Raw genomic sequence first — 14632 nt, 5'->3', positions numbered from 1 at the left:
CATAAAAGCAATAAAATGAAATGCTTCTTTATGTAGTCACGGGCTTCACATGAAATGTACGTGCAAAATGTGGGGGTGCTGATTTAAATGAAGGTCAACAGCAATGACTATATAAAGAAAATGAGGTATAAATATACCATGGAATACTACACAGCCAGAAAAAGGAATGAAATAATGTCTTTTGCAGCAACTTGGATGGAGCTGGAGGCCATTATTCTAAATGAAATAACTCAAGAATGGAAAACCAAATACTGTATGTTCTCACTCATAAGTGGGAGCTAAGCTATGGGTATGCAAAGGCATAGAGAGTGGCATAATGGATTACAGAGACTCAGAAGGAGGAGGGTGAGGGACTAAAAATCTATTACTATATATTGGGTACAATGTATACTACTCGGGGGAGGGGTGCACTAATATCTCAGACTTCACCGCTATATAACCATGTAACCAAAAACCACTTGTACCCCAAAAGCTATTGAAATAAAAAGACAAAAGAAAAAAATAAATAAATGAAGGTCAATAAATAAACAAACAAAGGGCAATAGCACCATTTGGTAATATATCAAATGAAACCTCGTGTAGTTTTAGGGCAACACATTCCTAATCCTGACCCTTTTTCTCTGAACAAATCAGTCTCAGTTTGTAACGCTTTCTTTAAGTATACAAATACATTTTAAATTGAACATACTTGTTATTTTTGTAAAATTTGCCTTTGATGAATCAAACATGTCGGTAATGCCAAGAACTTTCAGTGGCTCCTTCAAATCTGTTTGTGCTACAGCTGTGAACCTAGCATGAAAGCAGAAATGAGAAAAACATCATGAGGCTCTAAAGGCTCCAACATGATAGAGTCAGTACATGTTTACAAACTGAATCTTTTAAAGTAATATCTGAAAACCAATCTGAATTGCCTCTTAAATTTGAATTCCAAATTTAAATGCCAGATAAGTAAAGGACAACACATCTCTCAAACAGTTGGCAAAATGAGCCATACATACTAACAGCAAGTATGGGCGCTCCCACCCTCAGGTGGGATGGGCTCCCTGTTCCAGTACTTAGGAAGATCTACAAAAGCACTTGCTTTCACAGTGATGTGGAGACTGAGTGTTAACAAGTTCCTAGTAGTCTGGAATAGCTATCATTTTTCCCATATCCAACTAAAGTTCTCCATGTCAGTCTTGGCTGCTCTAAGACCTCCCATCTTAAGGACTAGAGATGGTCAAAAGAGAAGAAAAACACTCCTGATAGTTCATTTTGGGATTTTTTGTTTTGTTTGAGACAGAATCTTGCACTGTTGCCCAGGCTGGAGTGCAATGGTGCGATCTTGGCTCACTGCAACCTCTGCCTCCTGGGTTCAAGCAATCCTCCTGCCTCAGCCTCCCAAGTAGCTGGGATTACAGTGCCCACCACCACGCCTGGCTAATTTTTTTGTACTTTTAGTAGAAACAGGGTTTCTTCATGTTGGCCAGGCTAGTCTCGAACTCCTGACCTCAGGTGATCCACCCGCCTCAGTCTCCCAAAGTGTTGGGATTACAGGCATGAGCCACTGTGCCTGGCCCTTTTGGGATTCTGAAAGCATTTTACTATTCAAACAGGAGCAAAGATTAGGCATAGGTGACATGGTATTATATTTGGGTATAATATAGGTTTCCTGAATATTTGTGGCCTACCTGGCCTTGGGGCCATATATATATATATATGCAAATGTCAGTTATTAAACCTATCATCAGAGGATGTTTTATCAGATTTGATGTCATCCTGTGGAAGAGCACCAAGGAGAGGTGAACAGATTCTCACCACCGATGGGCTATAATGGTAAAGAACCTGTTCTTCACCCATGAAGGCCTACGGTGCCACCATCTTATTTATTTATATCAAGCACTGCCTACTTGAAGGCTTATTTTACCAAAAAGAAAAACAAAATCTTGGGAGGACACTAATACTTGTTGTGAATGTCTTACTCTGATTACTTAACTTGCTGACCAAAGAATCAAAAGCTATTAGAACTCTCTCTCCACTGCCACCAAGACCTGGGCTGCTAAAAGCTCTGGATGGTAGGAAGGCAGCAATGTTGAGAAGTTCATAGAAAGGGAACGACATTCATTGCTTCTTCACAGTTCTGGACAGAGCATTCTCTGACCTGTTAGAAACTGAAGATTCATACAGGATGTGGGATTACTTTTTCCATGGCTTCAAGTCATAGCAGTTCAAATTCCATCTTTGTTTCACTCTTAGGGTATAATAGAAAAAACTGGCTGCCTTGGTCTTCATGAACCTCTAGCTAAATACATAAATAACTAAAATGAAGCTTCTTATGAAAACATATGGAGCTTTATGAAATGTCACTGTACTTAGACCCTTAGTCTGTGATGACACACGTGTGTTTTTCAGTCTTTCAATACAATGAGATATGTTAAAAAGCCTCTGCAGTACTCCAACGAGCTTGTGCTCATGTGGAGGTTCAGAGACCAAGGTTGCCCTCTCTCCTTTCTTATGATCCATATCTTACCATACGAGAAGCACAGGCATTAAATCAAAGCGTTTAGAAAAGCATGGCCTTGTAATCCCACCATGAAATTTCTGCAAAACAGAACAGGCTTCGTCATGTGCCATATTTTCACCTCATGTTGTCTGGCGTCTGACACGACAGCTGCTGGTTGAACAATGCCATTGTTTTCTTTGAGGGGAAGGGGCCACTTACTTGGGCAGGATCACCTGCACCCTCTTGGGCACCATGAGGCTCATCCAGCTGTCTATGGTCTTGGTGCTGATGTGTGGGATGATGGCTGACAGCGGAGTGGAGTTCTCGGTCGGCAGTGCAATCAGCATGCTGATGCTTTCCCCATGGTAGGGCAGTTCAATGAAGTTGTACCATGAGTCGTTGGGGGTGCTTGTCGACCCTAAAGAAATCAGAAGCAGGTTCAGTGTATCCTTGCTGGCTTCTAGAAGTGGCCTGAGTGCTTCTGGTCACCCGGGTAGCTTCAGAGAGCAACTCGGATGGAGAACTTCCCTTTTCCACAAATAGCTTCTTTAGAAGGACAAAGATAAGGACAGTTATTTCTTCCTTCCCCGGTGAAGAATTCTCCTTTCTTCAGCCTAGATAGAATGCCTTTGGGCATCACTAAAATCACTTTAATTCTGTTGAGAAGAATTTAACTAAATCATAAAGCACTTAAAATTCAGTGCTTTGCAAGAAGTTGACCCTTGCATGAATAAAAGAATTCAAGCTGCCTTAGAACCATTCCTTATTGTTTTAATTTAGTTTTTTTTTAAACTAAACTGTGTTGTGTATATTATAGTACATAGTATGACATTATGGGATACATATAGATAGTAAAATGGGCACTATGGTAAAGCAAATTGACATATCCATTATCTCACATAATTACCCATTTTGCTGTTTTGGGGACAAAAGCAGCTAAAATTTACTCATTGAGCAGGAATCCCAACACGCTGCAATTGTATTACCTATAGTCCTCATTTTGGATAAACCTACATGTGCATGTGAAGAGAGGGTGGGATACACAGCGTCCACAGGGCCCACTCTGTGCCAGGCTCATCCCAACCCTTCCACGACTGGGAATCAACAGCACCTCACAGGGTAGGCATAAGCAGTGCTATTTTGCAATAGAGGAAGCCACCTTTAGAGAAACGAAGTAACCTGCCAAAGGATTCACGGCTAAGAGGTGGGGAGCCAGGGGAATCTAACGCCAAGGACTGTCTTCCTCCTATTCCACCGCCCTGCCCTATTCACTCTTCACCCATTCCAGTAACTACCACTGGGGTTTTAGATATTTCACGGTACTTTTGCTTACTAATGACAACCCAAGAATAATTTAAGCCAGCATTTCTCAAATGTTATTTGGAGAACAGTCTACCTAAAAGATGCTCTATAGACAAAACAGATCCCACATTCTAGGGAGTTTAGCAAGCAAGAAGAGAGCAAGCAAGTTTCCTGCATGATTTTCACTGATCTTTTCCTTGGAGATGGCATGTGCCAATCACTGCCTTTGAGACAGAGAACTTCAATATGCCAATTTTCCATAGAAGGGGGTTGGGAGGGATGGACAGAGGGAGAGATGAAGAGAAAGACAGCAAGGGAGGAAAAGAGAGTGAACTTGATGAACAATTTTTGCTATGAAATATGATAAAAATAGTGAGGTTATTAGAACACATGGATGACGCTACAGTTTTTCCATAAGGAAGAAACAGCACAGACAACTGACAGAGGTACTGGGGCTCCTCTGGTCCCAGCACACTGCATTTGCCTGTAGGGCTGTTCAGTAACCCAAGTGCGGCCCGCTTTAGCTCCCATGTGGTGTTGAACTCTCACCCGAGCCTGGCTTCAGTCTTGGGGCAACCTAAGAATGAAAGAGAGGATTCTTCGTCTTTACTCTTAGCCTGCATAACAAAATGGTCTCAGAAACTGAAAAATCAATGGGAAAGTGAGAAAAAAAATCACTTCCTAATGAACTCTTTAATCCTTGAAGAAAACATTAGTCCCCACTCCGGTAGAGCTAATTTTCAGAAACTGTGAAGTTTGAGAAGTGATTAATAAGTGATTGCTCCAGGGCATGAAATAAGGACCTGGAGGTGTTAACTGCTTCTAGAAATGTTTACTATTCTGTTAAGAAGGATCGAAGTAAGGAATAATGAAAAGTTGTAAGCTGGAATGTGTTCGATGAGGGAGGGCAGATAGCATCTAGGTTCACCAGTTAATCCATTCTTGACTGGATCCATTATTAGCTGATGGGTAATATTAATAACCATGAACCATTCTGCATCCAGTCACCTCTGCTTGATGACTGATTCCCCTGACTCCTTCTGCTTCTGACCACAGGAGCTGATGACCAGTGGGAGCCAGGGTGTATCAGACATACCCATGCTTACCTTTATTTGGTGCCTTGAGGAGCTGGGAGATAAAATAACACCTTTTCTGTGTTTCCACCTGGTCACTCAAGTACTGCATCCTTTTCTAGAGGACATGTGCCAAGGACAGGAGATCTGGGGTTATAGGACCTGTATTCAAATCCTGCACCTGTAGCACACTAGCTCTGAGATTTAGGCAAGTCCCTTGACTCCAAGTCTTAGTTTCTTTATCTGTAAAAAGTTATACTAACAGCACCTGCTTTACAGAGCTAGGAAAATTCAATGAGACAACACATACAAAGTGCTCAGCACAAGCTGGCCCATAGCAAAAACTGCCACCTATTGATGTGAGAAGCTCTGTAAAATACCTCACTTCTTGCATGTGAGATCCCTGCTCACAGTCTAAACACAAAATCGGCCCACCCAGGGTAAACCATACCTGCTGCACTGGAGCACAACTCCCGAGCAGAATGAATCAAGTCAGGAAGAGGATTTGGGACCCTTGTGTCAGAGCATGGAGCCTCTCGTTGTCCCAGAGCTTTTTCCCTTTAAAATGCCCTACCCAAGGTTCTCTATTCTTTAACCTCTGGAAGGCAGACTGAGTATTCTTTACCAAGGATCATTTCTGCAGTGTATAAAAACGTAAGTATAATAGGTTGATTCATTCTGAAAAGGAGCGAAGATGAAAAAGAGAAAATAAGGATTTTCTCTTAGATAAATGGTGGTCAACAAAACTTCTAATGGGGGATAGTAAGTGAAGAATCAAGTATTGAAAATGTGGAGGAGTTTAGAATTTTCTCTAAGTGGTGCTTCTGGGTGACCCAGTTTTTCCAGAAAGCCCCTGAAGTAATCTGATTTCCACTTTAAGTGCTACTAGGGAAGACGTAACTAGGCTCACTGAAATGTTAAGAACTCAGCCTGTAAAATCAAAGAGGGTATCTTAAATATTTAATACCAGGAAAGCTTTATAGATGAAAGTCCCTCGAATTACCTTCTACTACAAGTAAATACAATTTCCTGAGAACTTACGAAACTTTTTAGACTGTACTTTTGTAGAAATTGAAATGGATATTTTGGAAAAACAACAGCAAAATGCTCCACTGTGTGCAGTATTCTACATTCTAGGCTGGCGTCCAAAGGGAATCTGGGGAGAGTAGCTGGGGAATGAGGGGTGGCTTAAGCAACTGGGTGAGTATTGGTGCCATTTGCTGCTAAAGAACTATGGGTTGAGAACTAAATGGGCAAAGCCAATACATATATTTACTGAGACAGGGTCTTTCTCTGTTTCCCAGGCTGGAAAGCAGTGATGTGATCAGGGCTCACTGCAGCCTCGACATCTTGGGCTCAAGTGATGCTCCCACCTCAGACTCCTGAGCAGCTGGGACCACAGGTGAACACCACCATGCCTGGCTAATTAAAAAAAAAATTTTTTTGTAGAGACAGGGCCTTGCTATGATCTGAAGCTCATCTTGAACTCCTGGGTTCAAGCGATCCTCCTGCCTCAGCTTCCCAAAGTGCTGGGATTACAGGTGTGTGCCACAGCGCCTGGCATAAATGAGTTTCATCCATGTAGCCAGAACTTAGTAGGTGACTAAGTTAAGATGTGATGTGAACAGACAGGTATGAGCTGGAAACTCAGGAGAAAAGAAGCTGGAAATATAAATTTGTTATTCTTTATGTTTTTCACCCCAAAATATAGGCTCAAATGTCTAAATTTATAACCATAAAAAATTTGTAACAACTATGACTTAGAGATTCCTATTCCAGGAAATTACCTTTAGAAATACTGACGCAAGTATTGAAAGATGTATGTACAAGAATACTCACTGCAGTGTTATTATAGGAAAAAAGCAGATGGCCTTCCACAGGATATCATGATACATTTGTATTATGGAATATTAGGTAGCTGATAAAAGGATCAAGTAAATCCTTATGAATTGGCACTAAAAGTTGCCCACTGTCTAATGAATAAAGCAGATTATAGAAGAGAAATTACAGCACAATCCTATGTATATATAAAGTTTCATAGACATATTTTACATATCCTAGAAAGGTTCTCAAGTGATATACTTGATACTTAATAGGGATTTTTATCCTAGGAAATAGGATTTTAGGGAAACTTAGTTTCTGCCATTCTATTGTATATTGAGGTATGTTGAGGATTTTGCAATGAGCAGGAAATATAATTCTAATAAAAATGATTTTAAAGCTTTTTTTTCTTAATAGAAAAGTTTCTACCCTTGAAGTGCTTTTACTTTATGAGGCATAAATCAGAAGGATTTACTTCTTCTTTTTCTATTTTTCACTCTCCTTTTGTTATCAAGCAAATACTCTCAGAGCTCTTGGTGGTATCTTGGGGAAAACAGTCAAGAAGGCAGATAAACGGAATGACAATGTTTTGGCAAAGTGACTTAGAATAGTGAGGCGTGGCTGAGGCCTAGGAAGCATCTGATAAGTGGCACCCTGGCCCTGTGAATTTGGGCAGGGCAGCCAGGGCCGGGCTGTTCCTATAGGTCAGAGTGAGGAAACAGGCAGAAAACGGCAGACGGTCTGTGCACAGGGAGGTGAGCAGCCACCTGGGGCCACCACAGACTGCGGTACTTTCTTCACAGTCCTATCAAGACGAACCTTCTCTGTCTTAACATAGTAAGCTGGATTTTGGACAAAGCAAGAAAACAGGGAACTTCTGACACTCCCAGGCTCTGCTGCATGGCCCAGAACAGAGTTGTGTCCAATTCCAATTCCTCAGTGAAACCTGATGACAGCACGGAAAGGAAGGTGAGAAGGGTGAGCTAAGCTGCTCACCGTGTTTACTTGTGAGGGAATGAGAACAGTAGTGAGCAGGAGACTTTCATTATTCTGTTCTGAATTAGGTACAGATCAGTCAGGGTGGACAGTAAACAGCTAAGACTCAAATTGGGCCATTTAAGCAGAATTTGATGAAGGATCACGTGTAAAGCATGGGTAGGATACAGAGAAATGTTACAGACAGTACCCTGAATGATAAACGGTGGGCACCATGACTAGCCTTAGGCTGGGAGGGAGGAAGAGAGGGGTGGTGACTTGGAGAGATGGAGCTCTTGGGCACATCCCCTGGCAGAAGCTGAAACCTTTGGTAGAGGAATGCAGCTGGCCCATGACTCTGTAAGGAGAGGCCTGGGAAGTTAATGGCCTGACCCCTTTTTCCTCTGCTGGCTCCCACCAGCCAAACCAGCAAGAAGCCAGAGGGCAAGGGGGCCCAGAGCAGGGTGACAGCGGGTGAAGGAGAGAGGCATGAATCAGGGAAAGTAGAGGGAAGATACCAACACACTGTGGGGGCTCTGTAGGGTTTAAATCTTTGACAATAAGAATGCATTTGTGTATTGTTTTCTATAAAACACACACATAGATTCCTAAGCAAATCAGCTTCTAAATGAAAAGCCACCATGACATGTATCTCTCTGGGACTAGCCTACCTATTTGAGAAATGCATGTTACATTTCTGTAAAAACAAATATTTTTAAATCTTCCATAGGAATGTTAATGGAATCCTTGCATGTTAATCTTGAACTATTGTTAATTTTTTTTTTTTCAGTAAGAGAAACATACAGTAAATGAGGGCCCCCTGACTTATTTTATATTTGTATGGACTATAAAGTGATTTTATTTTTGTATGGACTATAAAGTGTGTACAAAGGATTGACCTAAAATAAAATCACTTCATCGAAACGCTAGCACAGCCACCTGCTCGTATCCCAAGCAAAGCGATTTTAGAAGTTCATTTGAGCCTGGCACAGTGGCTCATGCCTGTAATCCCAGCACTTTGAGAGGCCAAGGCAGGTGGATCACTTAGGCCCAGGCGTTCAAGACCAGCCTGGGCAACACAGCAAGATCCCATTTCTACAAAAAATAAAAAAATTAGCTGGGCATGGGGGTGCATGCCTGTGGTCCCAGCTGCATGAGAGTCTGTGGTGGGAGGATTCCTAGAGTCCAAGAGGTCGAGGCTGCAGTGAGCCATGTGTGTGTGAAACACAGTGAGACCCTATCTCAAAAAATTTTTTTTCAAATTCAGGAATAATTTTTCTGAAATCCTACCATTAACTTTTTACCGAACATCCTCTGAGAACTAGCTCTATCGACGTGTGAATATAAGGAAAGAATTTTACATAAGTGAAACTGATTGACATCTGCTGTTCTATATCTCGTTTTCTGCAATCAACCGTATACTGCATCATCTTTCCACTTATATAAATCTAAGTCTCGTGATCACATACGTTCCACTGTGTATTTGCATTTGGCTTCTATTTATTTGTCAGTATGCGCTTATGTTCAGCAGATAAATTCCCTGGAGCGGGACTGCCGGAGCCAGGACCCCGAGGAAGTCCTCAGCCCACAGATCCCACCACCAATGTGCCCAGGGGTCCTGCTTCCTCCCCACCGGAGCCACCAAGGGATTTTTATTAATCTTTCTAATTTTCACCAATCTGCTAAGTAAAAAAGAAATCCAGGTTTTCATTTGGTAATATAAGACTACTAATGGGTTGCTGATGCTTTCTATGCTTAACGTGCTCACTTACACTTATTTCATGACTTGTCCTTTCATCTTTTTCAACCGAAAAGCCTACACATGCCATGCATTAATACCTTTGTGCATAGCATATTCATGTTATGCATATTATGCTATGCATAATAACCTTTGTACCTAACAGATTTACATGAGCTTTATAAAAATCCTGCCTCTCAGCACCTTGCTCTGTTCCCAACTTTTTTAAAAGACAGAAGTTAGATTTGCTCTTGAATTAAGTTAAAGCACTCAAGGGCCTTGCTGCCTCCACAACATCTTAGAACAGGCCTCACGGAGCGTGAACTCACCACACCGGAACACGGAGAGCTGGGCCAGCATCGGCACTTGATAGGATTTCCCGTCAGCTGCCACGAAAGTGCGTTTCTTTGTGTTCTCAGGTTGGAACCGTGATTTCCACAGACCCTTGAAATACACCGCATTGACGAGGACCAGTCTGGTGAGCACACCATCAATAAGATCTGGGGACAGCAGACTGTCAATCATATCTGTGAAGCCAAAGCACAAACAAGGAAAAAAAAAAAACCTCAGGACTGGTGGCTAGTGGCAGACTTGAGGTGAATGGCAGCTGTCATCAGGTAGAATGAAAAACCAAAGAATTTTTAAAGAATTATAGAGACTACTCTAAAAATACCCTTTGTACTTTCTAGATTCCCACTCCCCACTAAAAATTAAATTTAAAAAGAAGTTACAAGAGAAACAGAAAAGACTTTAGAAATCCCTAGCTAGGGGTTACAAAACTTTTCATCAAGAAATTCTTTTATTATCAATTCCCTGCAAGCCCATGCTTTAGAAAACAATCTCACTTATCCAAATAAGATTTGATAATTAAGGTCTTCTTTTTTTTTTTTGGCTAATAAGTGGCTGGTAGTAAGGGTTTCTGGTCAGTATAAGATAAGCAATTTTGTTTTGTTTTGCTCTTCTTTGTTTAATGTAATCCCAGTCAAAAATAAACACTTCAGCCTATATGTTATTAAGGGTAAATGTTTCATTTTTCTTAAGATTTTATAAATGTCAAACATTATTTTGGAATCTCTGGATATCACAAGGCCTCATAACTGCTTAAAGAAGAATAAAAACAAGAAATCAGTGTCTTTGTTTACGGATCAGGCGTCGAGCAAGGTGCGAATATTGGAGACAATAGAAGAGAAGATTTTGAATGTTCTCACCACAAAGAAATGAGAAATGTTTGAGGTTCCTGAAACCTCAAACACTGCACATTGTATACAAGTATCAAAGCTTTACCACTGTAGCCCATATATGTACAATTATTATGGGCCAATGAAAAGTAAAATAAAGCCCAGGTATGGTGGCTTATGTTTGCAATTCCAGCACTTTGGGAGGCTGAGGAGGGAGGATCACTTGAGGCTAGGAGTTTGAGACCAGCCTGGGAAACATAGCCAGACCCTATCTCTACAAAAAATAAAAATTAAAAACATATTAGCCAGCTGGGTATGTGGCATACACATGTAATTCCAGCTACTTGGGAGGCTGAGGTGGGAAAATTGCTTAAGCCCAGGAGTTCGAGGTTGTGTTGAGCTATGATTGCACCACTGCACTCCAGCCTGGGTGACAGAATGAGATCCTGTCTCTAAAAAAACACAAAATAAAATAAATCTTTAAAAAGAAAAAAATAAGGTCTGTCCTAGAACTCCTAATTTTTAAGGAAAATGCTCTTCACAAGATGTTGGGAATGGTCCATCTTACTTGCATCAGGAGTGAAGGAGTGAACACAACTCTTCTCACTTCAGGATGCTTCCAAAATGCTACCCGTGGCTGAAGCTTTGATCTTCTAGTTAGCTTCCTTTTATTTGGTCTTTGAAGATTCAGCTGTGCAAGTGTGTGTCTGTATGTGTATGTGCTTGTATATAGGGATCACTAATGCCCAAAGCTATTAAAACTTAATTCACTGTATTATTAACTCAAATACATGTCTGTGTATAAATGCATAATATAAATACAAGTTATACTACTTTAAATGACGAGAGTAAAACCAACAGCTTTGAAGGAGCGAGAACATCTAATTCAGGAATGAGAGCCTTAAGTCCTTTTAAATGAAACTCAAGAAGATTCTGGTATACAATAAACAAGTGTTTACATAAGTCACGGTACATAAACACTGTGAAGTTTCTCAGTGTGCTAAGGCAGTTCCATCACTACTCACTACTTCCACAAGGGGGCACCAACGCCGCCTCAAGTCAGGACAAGGAAGGAAAATACCTAAGCCATAAACAGCCATCATTCAACCCAGCACAAGGCTGGCTGCAAACCAGATCTGTCCTGTGGGAGAGAAGTTAGAATGTTATGCCATCCCACTAGCAAGCTCATAACTGGCTTCCTAATAGTGAATGTTGTTTCTTGCCTCTGCTGGGAACATTACCCAGTTCAATTCCTGCTTGCCTTGAAGACGTAGCTCAATGATCTCCTGGACTTCTAAATCTTCTCTGATCATCCTCACCACCTCCTAAGAGATGTCTCTGCTCTCAATTTCTGTATCGCACAATGCGTGGCACCACCATGACACCTGTAGTATTTTATTCTATCCAATTTTAATGTGTCTGTCTCCCCTAACTACACTGAGACCTGCATGAGACTCTGCCACTCACTTTTTGCTTACTCCTAGCACTACATTGAGCATACAGGCAGTGCTCAATAAGTGTCTGAAGAAATCTCCTTAGCCCCTTTTTCCAGAGACAAATAATGCCTGCAGTTGTCACTGGGAGGACTAAGGTATAATAAGGGGACATGAAGAAATAAAAAGAAAATGCATAGTTTAGAGGCAAAGAGGTACATGGAAACCTGCCATTTGTAACTGACACAGATATGCATCTACCATCCATCCACCCACCCACCCATCCACCCATCCATCCATCCATCCATGCACCCATCCATCCATCCACCCATCCATCTATCCACCTATCCATCTACCCACCCACCCATCCATCCACCCATCCATCCACCCATCCATCCAACCACCCATCCACCCATCCATCCATGCACCCATCCATCCACCCACCCATCCACCCATCCATCTACCCACACACCCATCTACCCACCCATCCACCCATCCATCCACCCATCCGTCTACCCACCCATCCATCCATCCACCCACCCACCCACCCACCCACCCACCCATCCATCCATCCATCCATCCACCCTTGGATACCTACCTACCTACCTACCACGTGCCTGGTACTCTCTTAAATGAGAAACCAAGAAGAAAATCTGCCCTCAAAAAGCTATGAATTAGAGAGAGAGGGGTGTAGGCTGACACAAAATAACTTGGAAAAGTATACAGCTACAATTTTAGTAAATACCTGGAAGTGGAATTATGCAAGGCTATAGGGCTAAGAAGAGGGTGACCTGACCTGGTCAGTGAGGTCTGAGATGGATGGGACCTCAGATAATGGCTATAAAAATAGCTCACACTGGTTGAACATTTACTAAGTGCAGGGCCCTTTGCTAAGTGCTTTATATGTATTATTTATATCCTCACACCAGCCTAATAGGTATCACTATTACATCTTTCCATTTTACAAATGAGAACGCTGATGCACTGGAAGGTTAAATAACTTGCCCAAGGTTATACAGGTTGTACGTGGCAGAACTGAGATTTAAACTCACAATGTGTGCTTTTAACATTCATGCCTGCCACTCATGGATGGTACAGAAACAAGTCGGCCTCAACCAGGGAAGAGGGACAGAAAGCACTGCAGACAGCAGGAGTGTATGTGTGGGGTTCTCTGACAGGAGACAGGATGGTGAGTAAGGGGACTGGGAAGAGGCTGGAACACAGAATACAAGGCAGAGAAGCTGAGGCTGCAGCGGCCAACAGGCCAGACCCATCCCTGATGCCCTGCACAGGGTCTGCATGTTGGGCTCTCCCACTCTCTGTAGGGAAGGAACTATCATTCCTGTGAGACAGACCCAGCAATCCTACAGACACAGACGGTTGAGCTCCAAGTGACTTCTGAGCTGCACCATGTGGTCATGTACCTTTCAGTGGGGGCAGTTCACCCCCAGGTGAAGGCAGTTTGGAAATCGGCAGGGATGTTTTTGATTGAGTGAGCAGTGGCCAGAAATGCCATCTGTCCTGCAGTGTTTAAAACAGTCCCACCCAATGAAGACCTGGGCCGCTTCTCCCATGGCTTTTAAATACCCCACTGGATCTCTGCATTGGTAGGACACCTACTTATAATTATCCGAGCCCAGAACCTTGTTCTTTATTGTGTGTAAACACAGAGTAATTTTTTTTGCATTCTTTTCATGTATGCTGAATTTGCCAGGAATGTGACTACCAGGACAAGCAAGCAGAGCCTGTGCTTTGTTTTGTTCAGAAATTTATCAAGAGTCTTGCCCCATTTCAGAAAAAAAATTGCATCAGCACTAGTAACACAGCTCGTGTTTATGCGTTGCTAGTACAACATGCCTGTCTGTCTGCTTTTGTAGCTGTCAATTCACAATTATTCTGAGAATCTGACTACCTTATTATGTATTTGAGTGTAGTTGTACCCAAGGCTTTACCTATTGAACTACATGTAAAAATTTCTTTTGTTTTCCTTTGTGTTACAGTTTGGCACTGTTTCAATTTTTTAAAAATTTGTGTGTGGGTATAGGGTAATAAGATGTATGAATTTCATTTCAGAATAGTAAAGAGAGTATTAAAAATATTTGTTACAAACAAGAGGAGTTGGGTCTGACAGGCGCCTCCACGCTCCCTTCCCACACACGTGGAGGTTTTCTCCAGGTACTTTGAAGACTGTCACATGGCATAACTAATGTGGTTTAATATTACCAATCTACAGATCAAGGCAGCGGCTAAGAGGACAAAATCACATGTCACAGTCACACATCCTCTAGCCACAGAGCCAGGACCAAGAACCAGTCCCGAGGGCGTCTGCTTCCAAACACTCTTCGCGGACCTACAGATGCCGGACACCTGGAAATGGCACTGAACGCCCTCCTGTGTGCCGTCCTCCTGATGGTTTATGGTTTTAGGAAGGGCACCCAGACTGCATGGTCCAGGCCCCACTGAGAAGGGATGCCACGAATTTACCCAAGTCACCTGGGATCCCGTCCACCCTCCCTGAGCCTTCTTTGTCCCCTTCTTCACTAGTTCTGCTAGTGGGTCTCCAACATTTGGGTAAGAATGGTGACGGGAGGCAGAGGCAGACTGGGAGTTGCCAGCCACTCCCTGGGAGA

The 14632-nt window shown here is 42.3% G+C and overlaps 2 protein-coding genes across 3 annotated transcripts in view; one reads left to right on the top strand and one right to left on the bottom strand.

Moving 5' to 3' along the window:
* The window catches only part of MRPL44 (mitochondrial ribosomal protein L44), a 37740-nt gene extending 27220 nt beyond the window's left edge, over window positions 1-10520 (top strand). The window contains exon 7 of the mRNA XM_012445880.2: window positions 6162-10520. The gene's annotated coding sequence lies outside the window, so the exon portion shown is untranslated. The remainder of the gene's footprint in view (window positions 1-6161) is intronic.
* Window positions 1-14632, bottom strand: part of SERPINE2 (serpin family E member 2) — a 64035-nt gene that overhangs the window by 6918 nt on the left and 42485 nt on the right. For both annotated transcript variants that reach the window (XM_064372944.1, XM_064372945.1), the window contains exons 4-6: window positions 9721-9918; window positions 2702-2900; window positions 689-789 (exon numbers count right to left, since the gene is read on the bottom strand). In XM_064372944.1, the coding sequence (XP_064229014.1) occupies window positions 689-789; window positions 2702-2900; window positions 9721-9918 (498 nt within the window). The remainder of the gene's footprint in view (window positions 1-688; window positions 790-2701; window positions 2901-9720; window positions 9919-14632) is intronic.

Source organism: Aotus nancymaae, unplaced genomic scaffold, assembly GCF_030222135.1.
Source record: "Aotus nancymaae isolate 86718 unplaced genomic scaffold, 86718_ANA_hifiasm-v0.15.2.pri h1tg000008l, whole genome shotgun sequence".
Classification (NCBI taxonomy): domain Eukaryota; kingdom Metazoa; phylum Chordata; class Mammalia; order Primates; family Aotidae; genus Aotus; species Aotus nancymaae.
The sequence above is the reverse complement of the archived record's forward strand: the minus strand, read 5'-3'. Positions and strand labels throughout refer to the sequence as shown.